Here is a 23144-nt window from a genome sequence, read left to right on the forward strand (position 1 = left end):
GACATCATCAATCAGGTCTCCCACCTTACTAGTGTTCAGCCCCTTCTCGTGGATAGCATCAGTAATTTGCTTTGCATCACCTTTGATAATAATATGCTGCACTCCTTTCTCTCTCCCAAATACAGTCCCATGGTAGAATGCCAAAGCCTCAGCCACAACTGGATCCCATAAGCCCCTTTTTCTGATGCATTTTGCAGCTAAGAATATTCCTTCTTGATCACGCATGGCTAGACCGAAGCCCATCACTCCTTCTTTTTTATTCAAAGCTGCATCCACATTTACTTTAATCCACCCTGTTTCCGGTTTGGTCCACCGAACTTGACTTTGCGTATTGGGCACATTTTGCTGGTGTTCAAGCTGATTTGCTTGCTCAGAATCATGCACTGCCTGTTCAGCGTTTCTAACCACAGAATCTGGGTGGAGGAAAGTGCCCTAAAAAATCATAGCATTTCGTCTTTGCCAAATGCTTCTCGATATCACTGAGAACAAACACAGAATTTCTATCCCCCCCTTTGCATACAAATCCCCTGCTACCTGGAGAAAATCTGGCCCTGTAGAGCTACTCTTCTGGAAGACCTTGTGGCTAGCTCCCCATACATCTCTCGACGCCGGACATTCCCACAAAGCATGGGACGTAGTTTCAGCCTCCAAACTGCAAATGGGACATATGGGGTCCTCAATAACCCTTTTCCACAATAGATTATCTTTAGTCGGTAAAAGGTTTTGACATGCCCGCCACATAAAATTTTTAACCACATTTGGAGCCTGCATTTTCTAGATTCCCTGCCATAAATCTTTTTGCCCCTTTCTACTTGAGCTCTCAGGTTGTAGTCCACTCTCTTGCTCTTTTAACATATGATAAGCACTTCTTACCGAGAATTTTCCATTTTGAGTCCCTCTCCATACCAACTTATCCGGCTTATTTAGGCAACTAAATGGGACCACTTGTATGGCCAACTGATCCTCTACATTGAATAATTCTCTTAGCAAAATTAAATTCCAGATCTGTCCCTCATAGTCAATAAGCTCTTTCACTTTTGCTTCCGAATCCAACAATTTTGGCGGTGACTTCACCATAAAAGTGGATGGATTGCGAATCCATTTATCACCCCATATCCGAACTTTGGAACCGTCCCCAATTCTCCATATCAACCCATCATTTATTACTTTGCATGCCCCTTGTATGCTTCGCCAAGCGAAGGAAGGTTTATGCCCCAATTGCGCCTCCAATATTGTACAATCGGAATAGTACTTTGCTTTTAATATTTGTGCCGTCAAGCTATCTGGATTTATCCATAGCCGCCAACATTGCTTTGCCAAGAGAGCTTGATTGAAAAAAATGAGATCCCGGAACCCCATACCACCGTGTGATTTAGCCACTCCTAGCTTCTCCCAACTCATCCAATGGATGCGTTTCTCATTTGATTTGTTACCCCACCAAAACTTCTTCATCATAGAATTTATATGATTTCTCTGCTATAACAAATTCAATAATTCGTGGCAGTCAAATATGCCGATCGATTCTTGATTGACATATCATCTCATTTGAGCTTAAACTGCCATCATAAAACTAAAATCAAGCCGAAATAAATATATTAGCATATTAATAAATATTTAATTTCCATGGGAAGTAGCTAGGTAGGGAATAGGGATAGTAGGATAACGATAGATGTTACTTTTGTGTCCACTCAAAATGAATATGTGTTCAGCGATGGGAGATGTAGTATGTTCCAAGGGAACTCAACCAGGGGGCCCACGTTCTTGCAAGAATGGCTACGGCTAAGGAGATGAATAATGTTTGGTTCAATGAACCACTAGAGTGTATTAGATTGATAGTAATGGCAGAGCAATCTGTTCTGATTCCATCGAATTGATTTAATGAGAATGAAAGCTTTTGAGCCAAAAAAAAAATTAATGTGTCTTTTTTTATATCAAAATTTAATAATGATTTATCACAAATTCAATGGTAATTTTAAAAGTCACACTAACTTTAAGTAGATATAAAAGAGACGCAAAGATAACGTTTATCATAACTTAGAGATAGTAATATATTAATATCGTGCCCAATTTAATATATTATTAGCAGGTTTCGTGTCCATTGTATATAGATGAAATTAAGATTGTTAATAATATATTATTCACAAATAGTTATGAACAGGTTGTTTTCTTATTTTATATGCGGAAAATTAAGTTTTCCAAATTAAAGTCAAGAGATAGATCACCTTCTATAGGCTGCATGTTGTTATATATTACCTATTAAAAGGGAGTTTGAGCACACGTAAGGAGAGTATTAAATTAATGATTAAGTGATTAAATTTACCTCTTCTTATTAGTTTAAGCTTTAAGATAACTGGTAATTTAACATGATATCAGAGCCGATGGTCATAGGATTGAACCTTAACTCCGTCAAATCACTTCCATTTCAATTAAATATTCAAAGTCTAAGCTTTTGGTAAAAGTGGTGATTTAGCTTGGTTATCAGGGTCAAAGGTCCTAGAATCGAACCTTGACTCCATCAATTCACCTCCCATTTAAATTAAATATTCTACGTGTTAGGCCTCACTTATTAAGGAGTTTGAGCTCACATATAAAGAGAAATGTTAAAGTAATGATTAAGTCTCCCATTTCAGCTAAAACATCAAACCCTCTAACTTAATTTATAATACATTTATGGACTGAAAAGGCCACGTGACTTGACTTTGGCCACAAAACTACTTCAAGTTATACTAAATTATCTACTTTTCTCCATAGGGGGGGCTCCACAGCCTTTCCCACTATAATGCTCGACAAAATAGAACACAACAACACATTAAGTGTTATTAAGACAAAAATAACATAAAAAAAAAAAAAAAAAAAAAAAAAAAAAAAAAAAGACAAAAATAACATGAATAAGATATTCCTTAAAATACTTTAAGAGTACGAGAGTACTACTCGGGGAAGGTAGGAAAAGAAAAGGAAAGGAACAAGAAAATGGGATCTAAAGAGACCTCGAAAAATCTTGATCAGACCGTCTTGGCTGATACACATATGGCAATAATTAAGGTTGGTAACTCGTGTTCGCATATCTCATTGATGGTTGTAGAACTCATAGTCTTCTTTATTATGCTTGTGGAACCATATCCTGTTAAAAAAAAACAAAAATTAATCCTTTTTTTTTTTTTTCCAAATTCAAGCTTCAACCTTGAATTTGAGAGAAAATGTTAAAACTATATCCCATTCCATGTCTGTTTCTTTGTCTTGCTCACAAAAGTTAATAGACGTCACAGTATACGTAACAAGTCTTAAACTTAGCTTTATAGACGTCACAGTATACGTAGCCAAGCAAGATAGCAACTGGGAAGATGTCACTGCATGCGTAGAAAACCCAGAGATGAGCAACTATTAATACGCCACAACCTTACCTTAAACCATCCAAACAACAGAAAAACCACAAACTTCCATAAATAATCGTCAACGAATTGCAGAAACAAGTCAACAAACATGACGAAGAGGTAATTTCATCTTTAACAACATGTTTTAATATGAACCTCAGATGTATATTATAATATATCGTAGTAAGTAGTGAAACATCGATCTTAATTTCTTTGTTTTTGCATTTGTTTCAAACTCTTTTTTTCAGGATTGCAGTTGTTACGGGGGCAAACAAAGGGATAGGATTTGAAATATGTAAGCAGCTAGCTTCAAATGGGGTGGAGGTGATATTAACTGCTAGAGATGTGAGGAGGGGAAATGAAGCTGTTGAAAAACTCAAGGCTGCTGGATACTCCGATGTGATTTTTCATCAACTTGATGTGGGGGACAAGGCTAGCATTTCTTCTTTTGCAAATTTCATCAAAACTCAATTTGGGATGCTTGACATATTGGTACATAATCCAACTCTCCGATACTTGTGATCGGGTGTAATTAGTTGCCTGTATTGCATGCATGGGTGGCTAACGTGACCGGATACCGTAGATAATTAAGCCTTTTACTGATTTGTATAGTCTAGACACCTGCTTAAGTAGGTAAGGGAACACCTATCCTCTTATATTAACTGCCCGCATTGTATGTTCTGATCCTTGGTAAGACACTTGATTTTTATGGAGAATATGACTTCGATTTGTAGATGGGAATATCAAAATTCATAGGGATGTGTATTTCCTATTGCTTGACTAGGCTGCTTTTCCAACCTGTTCATAGTATGGAAAAGAGAAACGAAAAAGGATAAGTATGGATGAGCCCTTATCCAATAGTCTAGCTAAGGAAGATTAATTATATAGATACCTTTCTAATCGGTCTATACTTTTGAATTAAGATGAAATCATGTGATCTTTTTTTTGATGAAAATAAAGTCATTTAGTTTACCATTAATGGTAGTGGTTCAGTGGTCTCAATAAAATTCTCCAAATGATTTTAGATATGTACTAAGGTGAGAGTTTAACTTCTGAAATAAGAATCATCAATCCTATTAGTATTAGCTGTTTTAGGTCCCACTGATTTCTTGATGGAATTGACTCAGGTTATGATTTAGTTGGACTTAAGAAACAGTATGCGGTTCCCATCGTCTTGGTCCCTCCATGTACGGGTCTTAGCGAGTAGGGACTACTATGGTCATACTTAGATAAAATAGCCATAAGTGATCTCCTCCGCCGGCTTTTTTGAATAGGAAAAAAAAGAGTCATTTGCTTGGTGAAAAATAACGACCAATAACCATACGAAGTCTTGTTCTTATCCCCCATTTAGTACTCTAATATTGAAATTATTTTAAATTGTAGATAAACAATGCAGGGATTGCTGGATCCATAATCAACGCAGAAGATCAAGAGGGCTTAAAACAAGGGTATGATGAAGTAAGTTTCCCAATGTAATATAATCTCTATCAGCATTTTAAATTTAGAGTATAATCCAGACAATATATAGTTTAATATTTTCCTTCCCACACTGTAGGAAAGAAAGTCTCATAAATGCAAAAAATAAAAATAAATAAAAGGACGAAGTTTTACTTCAAACATGAATGAAGGAAATTCCTCAAATACAATTTATTAAATTAACATATGTCTTTAGAGTATATTATTCTTATATGCATTTTCACATGCACTAAGGACAGATGCCACGTACATGCTTGGTTAATTTTATGAGAAAATTACAAAATTAGTCATTGTGATTTACCTTATTTGCAATTAACTTTCAGTGGTATCAAAATGAATTCAAGGATCCCTAAGGTGTACCAAAAAGACAATTTACTCCTTATAGTTCATCAACTGATTTAACAGATTTTAATAATGTAAATACGTTAGAACCATTAAAATTGTGACACGTGTCATATTTAAGTCAATGTCACACTAACGGAATTTGTTAAGTTAATGAACGAGTATATTGTTTTTTTGGCATATCTCAGAGACCTCTGAATTCATTTTGATATCACAGAGAGCTAACTAATTTGCAAATCAGGTAAACCACAAATATTAAGTTTGCATTTTTCCCTAATTTTATTAAAAATGTGAACAAATCAATTTTAGTTTAGATTGGGTTGATCTGAAAGAAAACTTTGTCCAAAATAAAATAGTATTCAAATGATTTCAAACATATATGCTACATCATTTACCACTGCATTCGATGATGTACACAGGTTGTAGCTGGAAATCGTGGATCCTTGGAGAAAGTTTTCAAGCAAACATTCGAAACTGCCACGGATTGTATAAGAACAAATTATTATGGGATGAAGCTAGTGAGCAAAGAACTAATTCCACTTCTTCAATTATCCAATTCTGCAAGAATAATAAATGTCTCCTCCACCTTGGGACAGCTAAAGGTACAATATTATTATATCGTTAGAGAGTGCGTTTTCAAATCGTGGGTAAAATGGTGCATTTCTTTGAACGCATTATTTTCAAATTGAACGTTTTAAAATCATTATTTTTCAGTTGTACATTTTGAAATTACGAACTCAAATGAACTCAATATATCAGAATGTAGACACTTTTTGTTATGTCATAGGTGCTAATTAACAACAATGGAATTTCAGCATATCCCAAATGAGAATACAAGGAAGGAGCTAGGAGAAGTAGATGGCCTCACAGAAGAGAAAGTGGACAAGGTGGTGGAAGGGTTCCTAGAAGACGTCAAGGAGAATTTGATACAAGTCAAAGGCTGGCCGACAAACTTTTCTGCTTATTTTGTCTCCAAGGCAGCTGTGAATGCTTTTACAAGGGTTCTTGCTAAGAAGTATCCCAACATTGCCATTAACTCAGTTGGTCCGGGCTATGTCAAGACAGATATTAATCACAACACTGGGGTCTTGACCGTTGAAGAAGGAGCTAAAAGTCCTGTCATGCTGGCTTTGATGCCTGATGGTGGACTTTCTGGCCTATTCTTTGATAAGACTGAAGTGTCAACCTTTTAAGTGATAATTAGTGCAAAACGATGCAGTTGTTCATTTTCATGTCACATTTTATAGTAGTAGTTTCTCTGGTTCTTGTAGTTGTTATACTTTTCACTTACATTGATCAATAAAAGTTATTTATTTTGTGTTATATATATATTAGATTTTATATATCAATCGGAATTTCCTATAAATAGTTGCCTAAAGTTGCACTTGCACACAATTTAGGCAACCTTATAGAGAACGGATCCGGATCCTCTTTAGTCCTGTTAGACTGGAGAGGTCTCCTATTAATGGCCAGGAGACCCGGCTTGCATGCGGTAGTGAAAACTACCGCATGCCTGCGGTTAGTGGAAAACGGTATCATTTTCCACTTTAAAAAACTATGTTTAAAATACAAATAATATAAAATTCATTAAAATTTAAAAATTATAAAACAATAATAATTAAAAAACTAAAAAATATTAAAAAAAACTAAAAAAAGAACAAAGAAGGGAGAACTAGAAACAGATTTGAGGTCCCTAAGAGGTAGTTCAATCGGCTGTAGACCACCCCTAATGAAGCGGAGGTCACTAGTTCGAATCCCCCCTCCCCCTTCCCTTGTGTGGACATGTCAAAAAAAAAAAAAAAAAAAAAAAAAAAGAGAAACAGATTTGAGGGAGAGAGGAGGCGGAGAGAGAGAGAGTGAACCGAGAGGCAGAGAGAGAGGAAGAGGTGGCGCCGTGGGCAGTGCAGGCGTGCTCCGGTGAACCATTGCCGGAGCCCGGAGGCCTCTAAACTCAAAACTCAATTTCAATTGGTATAAATTATGGGTCCTATTTCATATGGGTATTGAATTTGAGGGTTTCTTTTCTATTAATTTTCTGGATTTAGCTTGAGTTTGTGGATATTCTGTTTGGTTACTGAGAAAAGTTGGGGAATGGAAAGAAAATGTCGGTTTTAGAATGATTGTGAGTTTTATTGGGTCCTGCTCTTGTTTGATTTCTGGGTAACTGGCCCGGGGTAGTTTTATATGCTTTTGTATCAAAGCAAAAAGCTTTCCCTAAAGCTTCGTGTCAGAGCAAAAAACTTCTCCGTCTTCACCTCCTCTTCTTCTTCTTCTTCATCTCCCCCAACTCTCACACTTTTTCCTTTAAGGATTAAAAAAAAAATGGTCCATCCCTGGCTGTTTTATATAAAAATGAATTTTATATGCTTTTGTCATTTTCCATGGATAAAGCATGGAAAATTATGCTTGCCTTAAAAAAAGGTCAATGGCAGTGAAAAAAAAAAAAAAAAAAAAACTTTATGCAAATTGGGGGAGATGAAGAAGAAGAAGAAAAGAAGAAAAGAAATGAACGAGCCGAAGAAGAAGAAGAGGAGCAACAAGAAGATGAAGATGATGTGCAGTTGAGTTTTTTAGTTTTTTAATATTTTTATTTTTTAAATTATTGAATTTTTTTATATTAAATTAATTTTATATTATTTCTTTTAAAAAAAAATTTTTATTACCCCAAATGACCCCAAACTAGGTCGTTTTTGGCTACCGCATGGTGCGGTAGTTTTTCACTACCGCACCTAAGCCGCATCCAATGCATCCAATGGCCAGGATAGCCCTAGACAAATCCTAAGGCCATCAAGATGCCACGTATCCCACTCAGTAAAAAATAAAAAAATATAATAATATAATAATAATTTTTTTATTTGTTTTTTGATTTGGTGATTAGGGGTGGATCTGCCACTCCCAAGGGCCGCAAGAGGAACAGAAAATCGCCGGAGATCACCTGAAAGTGTGACTTGTTCGATGCCTTGCCCAGCAATCATGTCATTTCTATTCTCTGCAAACTCAACTCCTCCGCCGGATGCCCCTCAAATTTCATCAACGTTTTGATAACATAAGTGGCTAGCCAATTGGATGGGGGTGATTGGGATTGCTACTGGGTTTTCTAAAAGGGTTGGATTTTCTGATTGGGTTTCTTATTCTGTTTGGATATTAGATTGATTTGTTTTTATTGGGGATGGTGGAACAATTGGAAGATCAAGAGTTTGGTTGCTCTTCGGTGATGGCTTGGGTATGGGCGACGATTGCAGCTTGGTTCCTTTTTCTAGTATTTGTGGTGTGATGGGTTGAGACGGTGGCCCTTGGGGGTGGATCGGCCACCCCCAAGGGCCAAACAAAAACACAAACCCCAGAATGAAAATGCAAACATCTAACCCCAAAGTCTTCAAATTCTGCGAAATCCCAGCTACCCATAACAAATTACGCCACCAGAAGTAAAACCCAAGTCTGAAAAACGTCCACCAAAACAAAGAGGTTGAAAAAACCACCATACACGCTTAGACTGAAGTGATTTTTGTTCATCTTCCTCCAACATACTCCTCGTTTAGAACTGAAATATGAATATGGAGAGAGTAAAGAGAGAGAAAATGTATAGTGTGATGGCATAAGGGGATTGTTTTCTTGTGAGAAATCTAGCATTAGAAGAAGTCATGTTGTGTGAAGAGCCGATCCAGCCCAAGGGCAATGGGGTGGCTTCAGGCACCTCCAACCGGTCCTTGGGGGTGGCTTCAGGCCAAATGGTGGCCCTTGGGGTGGCCGGGGGTGGTCCGGCCACCCCCAAGGGCCATATCAAAAAACCAAAAAAAAAAAATATTATATTATTTTATTTTTGATTTATTTTTAAAACAGTAAATGATATTTTGGATACGTGGTAGCATGATAGCCCTAGAATATTTCCTAGGCCATCTTGGCCATTAACTGGAGACCTCTCCAATCTTGATCCTTTTCCATATAGAAGGGATTGCAAGGCCCATTTGCCCTAAGCAGCTGATGCAGCATGACTTGGTGGGCTGTAAAGAAGAATATCAACAAAGAATAAATATATATTTCTAGATCTTGAATCTATCAAAACTCTAAGAAATCTTCTCAAAACGATAGAGTCTATCTAAGGTTTGAAGGAAAATAAGGAAGAAACTCAACTCTGAGACTTTTTATTGATAAAAACTTACATATAATCAAAAGCTACGTTCTTGGGTCTATAAAACATATATTTATAGGCTCCCAAACCCTAAACCTAAAAGTAATACGAAATAAAGTCTGTTTGTAATTCTACGAGGTCCGTTCGGACGGGATATACCCCTGTCCAAATAGGCACTAGATAAAAGTGCATAAATTAAATATAGAGACGTGTCCAGACAGCCATAAGCCATGTCCGAACGAGCTTTCTAGAGACTTCACTTTCGACAACATGGCCAAACATGCTGGATCAGCGCCTGGACACAAATTTCAGAAACTTCAATTTAGGCCCCATGTCCGTTTTGACCTAGCAAACATTGAAATTAGCTAAACCTCGTGAAACATGACTTTGTAGATATTTGAATTAGCTTCCAACACCACCAAGATTGCTCCAATTTGATGTCCGCAACTCGAGTTATGATCTTTCTAATAAAGCTGGTCAAGTATCCGTTCCACCGTACATCAGCAGCTTAGTGTATAGAAATCACTTGCACAAGATATGTGGGCCCTATAGCCTCCTTTTATTGGGGTTGCCCAAATTGCATACATCTAATGGTGTATATATTGTCATGCTATTTAAAAATTTTAAATGATTTAGCTCCATATATACTATTAAATACAATAAAATAAAATTTAGAGCATGAAATGGTTTCATTTTCATTGTACTGGAAAAGTCTCTCAACCTTGACTTTTAGCAGTAAATTTTTATTTGTTATGATGAGCTTTTTTATTTGGTTTTGCGTTGCACCAGATTGTTGTCGCTTAAAGCTCATAATAGGCTTGTCTTTCCTGTCCCGCGGGATCTCATCCGCTTTGTCAACAGTTTTGCACGCCAATCTTATAGTCTTCTTTTGATGCTTGCCGCACCATATCCGGTTTAAAAAATAAATAATCAATCCATACCAAACTTATATCCATTGACGGAAATGATCCATGAGAAATTTATTATCAAAACACAATCTCAATGGTGTATCTCTGATACAACGTAACTTAGTGGGCTGCAGCGAATAACAACAATAATAAATGGATATGTATTTATAGATCTTGATTCTATTAAAGGATCTAAAAAATATTATTTAAAACGCTATATACTTTTTAGGTTTTGAAAGAAAAACAGAAGAACGCTCAACTCTGAGGCCTTTTATTGAACAAAACTCAATCATAAATAACAACTGCGTTTCTAGGATCTATAAAATATGCATTTATAAGCCCCCAAACCTTAAACCTAATAAAATAACAAAACTAACTCGTATTGAAATTCTATGGAGCTCGTCCGGATGGAACTTAAGGCAGTCCGGACGGCCACAGACATAAAACATTAAAAACAACAAAATTAACATAGGCGTCTGGACGGTCTCCGAACAAGCTTGCAGACGAAGCTCTTGGGTTGAGGCTCATCCAGACAGTTGCAGACCAGGCTCTCTGATTTGTAGGGGTGTCAATGCGGGCGGTTAAAAACCGCCCGCTAACCGCTAACCGTTATAACCGTTAACCGCTTAACCGCATTAACCGCTAACCGCCTAACCACTATAACCGCCTAGCGGTTTGCGGTTTGCGATTATTGGGTCTACCGCCTTTTTATATAATATATTTTTACAATTATAATTATAAAAATATTTATACATATAACATAATCACTTGATCATTAAATCACAATTTTTTTAAAAAAATAATTAAATCACAATTTGAGTATTAATATAATATCACTATAATTTATATGATTATATCATATAATCACTTGATCATTAAATCACAATTTTTTTAAAAAAATAATTAAATCACAATTTGAGTATTAATATAATATCACTATAATTTATATGATTATATCATATAATCACTTGATCATTAAATCACAATTTTTTTTTAAAATAATTAAATCACAATTTGAGTATTAATATATTATCACTATAATTTATATGATTATATCACATGATCAATTGATCATTAAATCATTTGATTATATAATAATAAATTATACATATATAATATGACATAACTCATAAGTATACCAATTCATACTAATACAATAATTAAATATCTAGAGACTTATTTCCAATGTATGTTATAAACTTATAAGTCTATATATGTTATAAATCTATATAAGTCTACATATGCATATGAATAATATCAATGTATAATATCAATACTTAATCATATGATTCAATGACAATTCAAATACTTTATTCAAGACTTCAAGTGAATCATATTATTAATGTAAAATGATGATATGATTCGTATAATATCAAATTAAGTAATTGACATTGGATTAAACAATAACCAAGGTGTTACTTATAAACAAAATTTAAGTATTAATGTATTATCATTATAATTTTAGTAATTTATATATTATCACTATAATTGATATGATTATATCACATGATGACTTGATCATTAAATCATATGATTATATAATAATAAATAATACATATATAATATGACATAACTCATAAGTCATAAGTTTACAAGTTAATCATATGATTCATGTACAATGATAATCACAATTGATAGAGGATTTGCAAGAGGACCAAATGAGAGGATTGATGAAGTTTTAATGTTTTATTTGTATCATTTAATGTTTTATTTGAACTTATTTTATATGCTTTGTATTAAACCTTTTTTATATGTTTTTTTTATATGTTGTGACAGTTGTCTGAATTCTGAATTTTTTTTTATATGTTGTGTTGAATTTTTTTTTTTATATGTTGCTTTTTTTTTTAAAAAAAAAAAAAGTTAACCGGTTATGATTTAATATTTAAGGAAATTTTTTTAAAGTACAAGTAAATGTAAATTTTGGGTCAAATATTTTTTATTTTTCAATATGGGCTCTTTTTATAGCAATTGGGCTCAAGAAGACACTAAAAAGAAAAGAAAAAAAGAGGGTTAAAAAAAGCCCAAAAAGGCTCAAAAAACCCAAAAAAGGAAGCGCAAAAAGCCCTAAAAAAAGCCCAAAAAGGCCCAAAAAAAGCCAAATTTTGAAAAAGCGGTTAGCGGGCGGTTATCTACTTCATTAACCGCTAACCAACGGTTAACCGCTAACCGCTAAGGCGGTTAAGTATTGATATTATACTTAACCGCTAACCGCCTTAGCGGTTAGCGGCTAAGGCGGTTAACCGCAAACCAGTGGTTAGTGAAATTTACTAACCCAACGGTTAGCGGTTATTGCCAATAACCGCTAACCGTAACCGCCTTGACACCCCTACTGATTTGCATCAATCTCTCTCAAATTGCTCTTCTTTTTCGGCAATTTCAGCTTATTTCTTCTTCTTGACAAAATGACCGAATGGCGCCGTATATGGTTGAGAAGAAAAGTGTCGGTCAAAATAATTAAGCTTCTCAAGGAAGGAGCCAAATTAAGCAATAATAAATGAGAGACAACAAAAGGTGTGGGAGGGAAAAATAAGTCAAAGACTTGATGAGAAAATCAAGTCACCTACTGAACACTATACGTATACGTAATAACTAACATGGAAGATAGCAATTAGTAGAAAGATGTCACTGCGTGCGTAGAAAACCCAGAGATGACCAACTATAAATACCCCATAACCTTACCTTAAACCATAAAACCAACAGCAAAACCATAAACTTCCCATAAACAGGCGTCAATGAATAGCGGAAACAAGTCAACAAACATGACGAAGAGGTAATTAATTGCATCTTTACCAACAACGTTTTAATATGAGTAGTGAAACATCCTTAATACTCTCCCTTAAGTTCTTTGCTTTTGCATTTGTTTCAAACTTTTTGCTTCAGGATTGCAGTTGTTACGGGGGCCAACAAAGGGATAGGATTTGAAATATGTAAGCAGCTAGCTTCAAATGGGGTGAAGGTGATATTAACTGCTAGAGATGTGAAGAGGGGCAGTGAAGCTATTGAAAAACTCAAGGCGGCTGGATATTCCGATGTGATTTTTCATCAACTTGATGTGGTGGACAAGGCTAGCATTTCATCTTTTGCAAATTTCATCAGAACCCAATTTGGGAAGCTTGACATATTGGTATGTAATCCAACTCGATCTCTGCTACTTGTGATCGCGTATAATTAGTTGTTTGTATTGCACGGGCAGTTAATGCGATTGGATAGGAAAGCCCTGAACTGGTTTGGACTACCCTATAGGTGCGCGACCCACCTACCCTCTCATATTAACTGCCTGTATTGCATGTCTAGATCCTTGGTAGGATACTTTGATTTTAATGGAAGATATGACTTTGACTTGTATAGATGTGAAATTCATATGGATGTTTGAAAAAGAAAAAATGATGAATATGGATGAACCCTTATTCAATGGTCTAAGGAGGATAAATAATCATATACAGATACCTTTCTAATCAGTCTATAGTTTTGAATTAAGATGAAATCATGTAGCGTTTTTTAGATCATGATGAACAAAAAGTCATTTGCTTGGTGAAAAACAAAGACCAATTTAAGTAGATGAAATCGTGTTCTTAATTATCCCCTCTTTTAGTACTCTGATATATATTGAAATTGTTTCAAATTGCAGATAAATAATGCAGGGATTACTTCAATTATCGGAAGCTTGGAGACAGATTATGAGCAAACTTATGAAACAGCCTCGGATTGTATAAGAACAAATTATTATGGGATGAAGCAAGTAAGCAAAGAACTAATTCCACTTCTTCAATTATCCAATTCGGCAAGAATAATAAATGTCTCCTCCTCCCTCGGATGGCTAAAGGTACAAATATATATACAATATTATATAAAAGTTAGATGCTACTAACAATGGAAAAAGGCACGATTCCTCAACAAATTAACACAGGGTTAATCAAATCATGACAATTCAAAACACTTGGAAACTTCACGGTAATTTCTGATTTTTAATTTTTCTGTTTGTATTTCAGAATATCTCAAATGAGAATGCAAGAAAGGAGCTAGGAGATGTAGATGGCCTCACAGAAGAGAAAGTGGACAATGTGGTGGAAGGGTTCTTAGAAGACATCAAGGAGAATCTGATACAAGTCAAAGTCTGGCCTTCAAATTATCCTGCTTATATTGTCTCCAAGGCAGCTCTAAATGCTTACACAAGGGTTCTGGCTAAGAAGTACCTCAATATTTTCATTAACGCAGTTACTCCAGGCCTAGTCAAAACGGATTTGAATCGAAAAACCGGGGGCGTGTCTGTTGAAGAAGGAGCTCAAGGTCCTGTCATGCTGGCTTTGATGCCAGAAGGTGGACCTTCCGGTCTATTCTTTTATAAGACGGAATTGTCAACCTTTTAACTCATATATAACTGGTACACTACAATGTAGTTGCTCATTTCCATGTCTCATTTTGTAACAATTCCTACGGTTCTTGTAGTTGTTTTACTTTTTCACTTAGAAAGTTTTATATGTTATGTATTTTGAAAGGTGTTCGTTCTTGTGTTGGCTAATTCGGTGATCAAAATGGAAGTTCCAACGCTCCAAGATTCATTCACAAGACAAGGCAATCCAAGAGCTCAAATACATGATAGCGTCCGGACACGAAGATAGAGCTGTCCGGACACAATTTCCAGCAAGCAGATTTTCACCCCCATGCAGTGGCCGTCCGGACAGCAAGCTCCCCTGTTTGGACGGGATATGTTAAACGAAAAGAGATGGATCTGAGCTCAAACATCTGCATTCTGATTGAAAAAACTACAGTTTGAAAGTTTCAATCGCAGATGGCATTAAAAGTAAGCATTGATGAATAAAACACCCTTATACACAACCTTATATACATACGGGTACACACCAAAACTGCGTCAGCATACATCTTTGGTTCCAAAACCAAAGAAGACATTGATAAATCTTTGGTTCCAAACAAAAAAAACCATCACAAGAAGACATTAATGGATACATTTCCACTAGTCAGTAAAAATCATACTCAAAAATTAAAATCTAAAAGCTTATGTATGAAACAGAGTGGTGCATAAGGGAAGTAGCATATACTGATATAAGAAAGAAGACCTTTTTAGAATTCACAGTTCAAGAAGTTCTTTCAAACATCGAACTTAAGTCACACAACCAATACACTGTAACATAAAAATAAAAGCAGAGAACAAGTTCAGAAATCACAAAAATGTAAAGGATTTATCAAAAAAAAAATCACTAAAATTTTCCCATAATCTACCTAAGGGTCTGTTTGGAATTGCGTTTGAAGGGCCTAAAATTACTTTTAATACTCAGAAAGCCCGTTTGAAGAAAAACGTACTCGTTTGATAGAAAAATTAAAAGCACTTTTAAATGTTCAAAAAGCTAAAAGATGGCCAAAAAATACTTTTAGTAAAAGCTTAAAAATGAAACTTTTGCCTAAAAACTCTTTTTTACTTAAAAGCTTTATTTTTCAAACTCAATCCCAAACAGGTTAGCTATCAAATGGGTATAAAGAAAATCATCAATTTAATCTCAACCCAAAAGACCCAATCAACTTTCCCTCAACAACAAACACCATCACCAATCAACGAGAGGTAAGAAAATTGGACGGCTGTTCGAGTGAGATTACCTCAAGTAGAATTCTGAATCCTCTTGGTTCACTGATCGGATGGCTAGAGGAGAAGAGGGAATGCGTTTGATTTACGGAGGGGCAAGGAAGAATTCGGTTTGGTGAAACTGAAAAGCCTTTCGTTTCTTGGTCGGAAAGAAGAAAAAAAGGAGCGGGAATATATACTTTAATAGTCCGAAGTATCTTTCATTTCCTAACTATACGTATATGACTTTAAACTTTAAAAATTCACCTCGACTATTATGGGTCAAATTAAAAAATTTTACATTTTTTTAAGTTATTAATAAATAAAATTAGAAAATATATTAATTGGACTAATATGAAAAGGGTCACCCCTTTTTAATGTTTTTTTAATTTTCTTTCAAATGATTTTTTTTTAATGAATTTAAGGGTATTTTGGGAAGAAAAATGAGAAAGTGTCTAATTTGATACGCGGTGGTAATATGGGAGGTCATACTGTCACTTTTTAAATTTTTAGGTGTAAGTACAAAATGAATAACTGTACAAGAAGTAAAAAGTGTATTTCTCAAAAAAAAAAAAAAAAAAAACCGAAAGATTAATTAGTAAAAAGTGTATTTTATCCCATATTTTTATGTGTTAGTCTTAATTAACCTTTGAATAACCTTTATTAAACAAATATATATAATAATTGGTTAAAACTGCCTAAAATACAAGTATATTATGAGATAGTTGTAAGATAAAAATGTGGTATATATCGTTACTCAAAATAAAATGTTGCTTCCTTTTTCGAATGGACCCTCGATTTCAAAAATTATCATAGATGGTTTCTGTATTAATTGAAGGACCCAAATGGTACTTCCATCAAATATTTTTAAAGTCATCGCCTTTCACAAATGCAACAGGTTCCATACACCACATCATATTAAGTAAAAATTTAAAAAGAAAAAATAAAATTGAAGTTAAAAAAATAAAATTAGAAAGGAAAAAAAATTTTAAAATGGTTCAGTTACCCTAAGCTGACCATAGGGGGTGGCCAAAACCACCCCTAACCCGCAATAGGAGTGGCAAGAGCAACCCCCTTCTTTTTTTTTTTTAATTTTAAATAATAAAACATAATAAGACATGTGACAATTGCTAATTGGTTTGAAGTGTCTCTCCGCTGGGCTTGCGAGTATCTCTATGCCACTTTTTTTAATCCAATAAATCCATTTAATAAAACAGCCTTACCACGTGTCGTAATAAAGTTAATCTAATTTGACTCCCACAACCAAACCTTTTTTTTTTTTTTTTCTTTAAACAAAAACGACACTATCATTAAATGGCTAGCATTAGTTGTTATTACGTACAACAAAATTAGGTGGCGAGCGTGGATTTGAAGCCAGACAGAGAGACAGAACACTCACATGCTTCATAACCTAATATTCACATTCCCCACCTTCCTAGTATTCCTTTTTCCTTTTTACATTGGAGTGGAAAATCAGATTTGGAATTGTGATTCATTACTCATAGGAATCGGATGGAAGAATATTGCTCACCAAGTACATAAATTACACAATTTGTTTCCATTTCATCAGAAATTAAAAATTTGTACACTATTGAATTCAAAGTTTCTTGTAAAAGGCCTCCCAAACTTCCCAACCCACAGCATGAATAATAGGTCCTCCTCAAGCTTTCGAACGGCTCCGGCTCCGGCTCTGGCTCTGGGCAGCGTTTCGTCGTGCGCAGCATCCGACAAAGTATATCATCGACTGCATTGCACAACAAATGAAACATAAGTGTCAAGTAAAAGGACAACATATATAGACAGGTCATTTGTGTCTTACCAAGACAAGAAACAAAACAATATTGAAGATTGCAACCACTCTCCACTCGATTTTCATGTATTGTGCAACACCAGCCCTGGTGAGAGATTGGGAAAAGGCAAAATGTAGGAAGATTTATTCAAGAAAAAGAGGAAAAGACAATGAGGTAATGATGATGCTTACTTGCAGGAATCACAATTATAGCACTTGATGGCCCGGGAGTTCTTGTAAAGTTTGCAGTCATGGTTGGAACTAACTGGATGAAAGCTCAAGTCATAGTATGATGCATTCACAGCAGGATAACCACACCTATATTTGAGTTGAATAATAGCAAATATTGATGTCAGTAACTTGGATCATCACCATTTTGAATTATTGTCTGAAATAAACTGCATATATAATCACATATGTGTGAAAAACATTGTTGGAATCTATGTACTTTTTACTTGAAGAGGATTTTAGCTTCAGAATGGAGAAAACTTTACAAAACAACGGCAAGGCACCTACTCAGATGGCGGTCGACAGCACCCAGCCTCAATGGGGCTCAGTTTTGCCAATTTATATTGTTTAAGGGTCTGCAATCAACAAGTGAAGAAATCTTAAACCAAATGGTGGGGAGAAGTGAAAACATCCCCATTCATGTCACAGGAGAAAAGATCAACAAATTCGATATAAAAGTTCAAAACCAGACCTTATACTTCTTCGATAAGTTATTGCAATCTTCAGATTTCACAAGACAGCTCTTCAAGCGCTTCCATTTTTCGGTATCATTCAGCTAAATTAAGAGACCAACATCAAGCATTATTACATAACAAAGCTGACACTGATATTCTTCGCATTGCTAATAATATAATATTCTCACCTGTTTTAGAAACCATGAGTGATAGTCTTGAAGTTGATACTCTTTATACCTAACCAAACAAGAAGACAGATATTAATTGCAGACATCATGTCAACCCTAGTTGACTCTTGCATAAGAGAATCAAAACAAGAAAGAAGTAATGACAGAATATTACCATTTAAAAAGGAATTGAGCATTTTACCAACCAAAAGCAAAGTGAGAGGCAACAATGATGATGCTATCAGATGAATTACAAGTATTCTCACCTCAAACCAACAACGCTATGACCAGATCCATTATTTGTTACAATAAACCTACAAGGAAAGGAAGAAAGTTACATAAGATTAGAACAAGCACCAAGAAGAAGTGAGTGTGTTACTTGTTAAAAAACACTTCTTAGAAAGAAGGCAAAATAAAGATTAAACTATTGGCGAAGAGAATATGTCAGATAATATTATTGTTTTGAATCAAACTCATGTTTTTTCTCACAGCATTCACATAAAAATAATTGAATATTAACATTCATACTTTAAATGAAGAATGACCACAGTAAATCCTTTAAGTGGATTCAAAAATGAGTCACCTCTAGCAGTAAAATTGAGTGCTTTGTATGAGATTTGCAAGTAGAAAACGTAAAAATTATATTATTTACTAACTAAAAAAAAAAAGTAACATTAAAGACAATAGTGACAAAAGCACCAGAGTGATTTGGGAAGATCATGTTTTACTTATTTAACCAACACTATCTTCAGAGAAATTACTTCCATTGGAGCTGCATTGAACACAAATGAATACCACACCTGGAAACCCACTCTGGCAATTTAGGAAATGGTGACAAAAGCACCAGATTGATTTGGCAATATACCCTCAACATATATCATTAGTTGTCAATAGATTTAGTGTCTTCTCCTTGTTCTGTTTGTCATAAAATTAGCCACACAATCATATTCCAGTCATCCGCTCAACTCAAAACCACATCTTCATCGCTTTTTGAGGTTTGCATTTAATGTCCAGTTCCCATATAAACTCATGCCACAACCATGCAATTTCGTTTTCTTCTAAAATGTACAAATTTTACTAAAATGAACCAAAGGGTAGCTACACGTATACAAGGGAAGCATACAATAACTCAAGTCTGGAATAAACTAGAATGAGCTAGCACCAACACCAGCTAAAAACAAAATCTAGAAAGAAAGTAGTAGAGAGATCCACTCTCAAGGGGAGGTATTTAAGCTTCTGAGAAATGCGAGCTTAATGTCCTTCAACACTCCAAAAGCTTGAGAGTTCCTCACCAAAGATTGCACATCAAGCAAAAAGGTATAAAACTCCAAAACAATCTTCTATTTTTGTAGCCAAAAGCCCCATAACAACTTGTCAAAAGTCTCACAGAATTTGAAAACACTCAACTAATACCAAAAGACCAAAAATTAAAACCAGAACACTTAAGCGGTAGCATGATGTGACAAGTAATGATCCACTTATTCTCCATCATTTTAGACATATAAGACCAATTGACTAGATTTTCTGTTTAATATGATTATTTCTATAAGAATTTTCAGATGGATAGCTCAGGAAACAAAAATGGCAATAACATAGCACTTGCAGAAAAAGTATGAAGTCCATGGCAAAAAGAGTTATCTACAACCCCAATCATAAGCTTTACTTTAGACAACAAATTAACTTCAGCTTCACATATACTTACGCCAATACAGTGAATACTAGAATTCCCACCAGAATGAAGCACAGCATGATCAGATACTGCAAGTGAAACACGTCAAGGCGCACCCAGAAAAGAAATAATGTTGTACACAACACAAATAAACTCATTTTGAAAAGGATACAATCCACAAGAGTATGGAGCTGTTTTTGAGTGCGCCAAAGAACCCGATTATAGATCTACAGTTCAAAGGAAAACAGAAACGAATATGTGAATGTTAAGGGAAGGGAAAATATTAGAAGTATAAGAAGGCTTCAAAGTCCACTGACACAGCAAGAAAAACTTACACCACAAAGATAACAGCACCAAGGCCTAAAACAGGGAGAGTGAGGGACTTTCGACAGAAATCTTGATGGGTGCTCATCCATATCCCAAAAATTATGACAGTTACAGCTAAAAGCTGCACAATGAGGTAAGAAGTAAACATAAAGCGTCTATAAAAATAAAAAAAAATAAAAAAAAAAAGAGGCACATGATTTACTTCGTTGCTTCAATTTTTCATGTTCTCATTCCAATTAACCATCCAGAACAATTTGCAGAATCAACTACAGGAGCAATAACAGATAAAGCCAAAATCTTGCAAATGAAACAGACCCAATAGACACTAAAAGAATGTTAAAAAGAACCCACAAAACAAGGCAGACATTGAAACCCAGCAGCAGAAACAAACCCATGTATGACCTGATCGATAACACCAAGAGAGCAAACTAAGAAATGGAGAACACAAAAAGAAGGGCCTTTTCAAACTGTACAAAAGGAATCAACTTCAAAAGTGAAAAATAATCAACTAGAATCTAAACAAACAAGAAGGGAGATAAACAGCACAAAGCATACCATGGTGAGAAAGTTGATCCATCTGATTACAAAAGTGCTCGTTCCCGCACCCATTTTCCCTTTCCTCCTCCTTTGTCTGAGTTGTCTCTCTATCTAACCTTCAACATAAAGCAAGCAACAAAGCAACACAGAGACAGAGAGATGTCAGAATTGCTGGGTGTGAGAATAATTGTTTCCAATATAAAAAGGAAGAGTCTCTTCTGAGTTCTGAGCTCTTGAAGTGGCACTTACACTTCAAGAAAAGAGAAGGGGCAAGTAGGAGCGGCTTGTCTTGACTGGGGATCAAAGATAAGCGGCAAGGGGCAATGTGGTCAATCACAAAACAAATGCACATGGTTCATGTTACTCACTCACTGCTTACCACCACACACGACACGACACCCGTTACTTAACAGAAAGCGGTGACTCTTGGTCTAAACATCCAAGTCAAAGACAAAGGTACAACGTTGAAGGTTGTGAAGTTAATAATGTTCCCCCGTAGGACATGGGTGTATCACTGTATCCGTAACAAGGAACAATTCCCTCCACTCTATTTGAAGTTGGGATAATTTTTTTTTTTTTTATGCTAAAATTTTTATTTTATAGATTTAATATATACACAATGAATGTATTGTTGCACCATCTGAAAATTAAAATAATGTAAAATCAAATACTTTATTTCTCTAATTAAATGGCCGTATGTTTTGTTTCCTTTTCTTTTATCGGGCAATCTATTAAATGACTATAATTTTTTTTTTTTTTTTTTTTTTTTAAGAATATGATTTCTTTTAATTATTATGATTTTTTTTGTTCTGAGCAAATGACTGGCTATATTACTACATAAGAAGATAATTTTAGTATAAAGTAATGTTAAAGGCACTCATGGGTGGGTCAATAGGTAAAGGAGCAAGGGTAAGGTATTGATTACTTGCCTGCGTCCAAAGACTATATAATTTCATACAATATTCTATAGAGAGTTCGGACACCAACGAGTGGAGTTGGAAGGTGACGTTATTCAGGTGGTGCAAGTTCTGCGAAAAGAAGATTGAAATTAAAATAAATATAGTCATTTGATTGAGAAAACTCAAGGGGTCTTAATTAAGCTGTTTATAATAATGGAAAGTCACCCATGTCAGGCAACTCGTAAATGAGATGACCCACTGTCTTGCAAAGGCAGTGCTATCTCTTAGTGAATAACAGGTTTTTATCCAGAAAGTTTTCTACTGTATTTGTGCTGTTATTTCCATTGAGTGATGTATAGATTCATATCATATTTCTTAAACTCACATGCATTGAGCTACAGTGCCATCTTATCTATTATTTTAATGCAGAAATGATCTATTTCCTCTCTTTGTCTGTTTTTAGAAATATTATTATTATTATTCACAAAATCTTTCGTTTGCAATCTATTGCCTTTCACACGACACCCCCAGTAAATTGTTCTTCCCGTTTATTCAGTATAGCTTTGATTCAAAGTTTCTCTCCAACGAAACAATAGCAACATCCTTTTTCTTTCAGTTGGGACTTCATCTGTGCAAACACAAGTAGTGCATATACAGTTGTAATCTAACAACCAGTCAAAATATATTTTTCCAATAAAATGAAAGTAATTTCGCAGTCGCAGTTTCAACCAATCATAAATCAGTCCTTTAATATATATATAAAAGTTGTTAGACTGAGTGGATTGGTGCACTTGCACCGCAATCTTTGCTAAAGGAAATCAATTTGTCATGTCGACTCTTTTAGCTTAATTATCTATTTAATATTTTACTTTTTATTTTTCCTTTTTGAAGATGTAGGTGATGGCAAATCACTTTAGGAAAAGCATTTTATTAACAACAAGATAATGAATAAAATAGCAGAAATCAATTATGAATTGAACATGTTCAACAAAATTGAAATTTATATTCCCTATGTTTTTCGGTTAAAAAAAATATAGTCTTCAAGGGGTAACTCAATCGGTTGAAGATCATGCCTTATGAAATGGAGATCACTAGTTCGAATCTCCCCTTAGTCTCCTCCCCTTCTTATATGGATAAATCAAATAAAAAAAATAAAAAAAAGTTAAAGAGAATATAATCATCAAGCAAATATATGAACATATATTAAATTTTATTTGTTTTAGTAAAAATATTTCCATTTTGTCACTTCCCCCTGTTGTTATTGTTAGGCTC

At 34.8% G+C, this 23144-nt stretch overlaps 3 protein-coding genes across 8 annotated transcripts; 2 read left to right on the forward strand and 1 right to left on the reverse strand.

The window, feature by feature from the left end:
* Positions 1-3480: 3480 nt before the first annotated feature.
* On the forward strand, positions 3481-6382 carry LOC132174350 (short-chain dehydrogenase/reductase 1-like). The gene is made up of 5 exons (XM_088514571.1): positions 3481-3491; positions 3620-3863; positions 4755-4829; positions 5609-5791; positions 6005-6382. Exons 1-5 carry the CDS (start codon positions 3481-3483, stop codon positions 6380-6382), a joined length of 891 nt encoding a protein of 296 aa, XP_088370697.1.
* A 6562-nt stretch (positions 6383-12944) lies between these two features.
* Positions 12945-14778, forward strand: LOC132175268 (short-chain dehydrogenase/reductase 1). The gene is made up of 4 exons (XM_088514634.1): positions 12945-12996; positions 13107-13350; positions 13855-14049; positions 14216-14778. The coding sequence occupies exons 1-4, from the start codon at positions 12959-12961 to the stop codon at positions 14591-14593; spliced, it is 855 nt and encodes a 284-aa protein (XP_088370760.1). The 5' UTR covers positions 12945-12958; the 3' UTR covers positions 14594-14778.
* Positions 14779-17276: 2498 nt separating this feature from the next.
* Positions 17277-21283, reverse strand: TET10 (tetraspanin10). 6 transcript variants are annotated; one of them, XM_059587153.2, is made up of 12 exons: positions 21223-21283; positions 20992-21089; positions 20445-20557; positions 20282-20336; positions 20143-20198; positions 18707-18754; positions 18462-18510; positions 18291-18374; positions 18107-18174; positions 17783-17908; positions 17621-17696; positions 17277-17545 (listed from the first exon to the last, which is right to left on the reverse strand). In XM_059587153.2, exons 2-12 carry the CDS (start codon positions 21043-21045, stop codon positions 17462-17464), a joined length of 813 nt encoding a protein of 270 aa, XP_059443136.2. In that variant the 5' UTR covers positions 21046-21089; positions 21223-21283; the 3' UTR covers positions 17277-17461. The 6 variants fall into 6 exon arrangements, 5 of the variants coding, with proteins under 5 accessions (XP_059443136.2, XP_059443135.2, XP_059443133.2 ...); XM_059587152.2 differs by having other exon boundaries at positions 20992-21084; positions 21223-21274; XM_059587150.2 differs by lacking the exon at positions 21223-21283 and having other exon boundaries at positions 20992-21216.
* Positions 21284-23144: the final 1861 nt, after the last annotated feature.

This window comes from Corylus avellana, chromosome 3, assembly GCF_965113065.1.
Source record: "Corylus avellana chromosome 3, dhCorAvel1.hap1.2, whole genome shotgun sequence".
Taxonomy (NCBI): Eukaryota; Viridiplantae; Streptophyta; class Magnoliopsida; order Fagales; family Betulaceae; genus Corylus; species Corylus avellana.

Excerpts from the sequence above, each read along its gene's own strand:
- LOC132174350 (XM_088514571.1), top strand. Across the intron at positions 3,864-4,754 it reads TTGGGATGCTTGACATATTG|ATAAACAATGCAGGGATTGC; the intron begins GTACATAATCCA and ends TTTAAATTGTAG. Across the intron at positions 4,830-5,608 it reads TAAAACAAGGGTATGATGAA|GTTGTAGCTGGAAATCGTGG; the intron begins GTAAGTTTCCCA and ends TGATGTACACAG.
- LOC132175268 (XM_088514634.1), top strand. The coding sequence starts at position 12,959 with ATGAATAGCGGAAACAAGTCAACAAACATGACGAAGAG. Across the intron at positions 13,351-13,854 it reads TTGGGAAGCTTGACATATTG|ATAAATAATGCAGGGATTAC; the intron begins GTATGTAATCCA and ends TTCAAATTGCAG. Across the intron at positions 14,050-14,215 it reads CCTCCCTCGGATGGCTAAAG|AATATCTCAAATGAGAATGC; the intron begins GTACAAATATAT and ends TTTGTATTTCAG.
- TET10 (XM_059587149.2), bottom strand. The coding sequence starts at position 21,013 with ATGGATCAACTTTCTCACCATG. Across the intron at positions 18,511-18,706 it reads CATAGCGTTGTTGGTTTGAG|GTATAAAGAGTATCAACTTC; the intron begins GTGAGAATACTT and ends TTGTTTGGTTAG. Across the intron at positions 18,175-18,290 it reads ACTTATCGAAGAAGTATAAG|ACCCTTAAACAATATAAATT; the intron begins GTCTGGTTTTGA and ends TGTTGATTGCAG.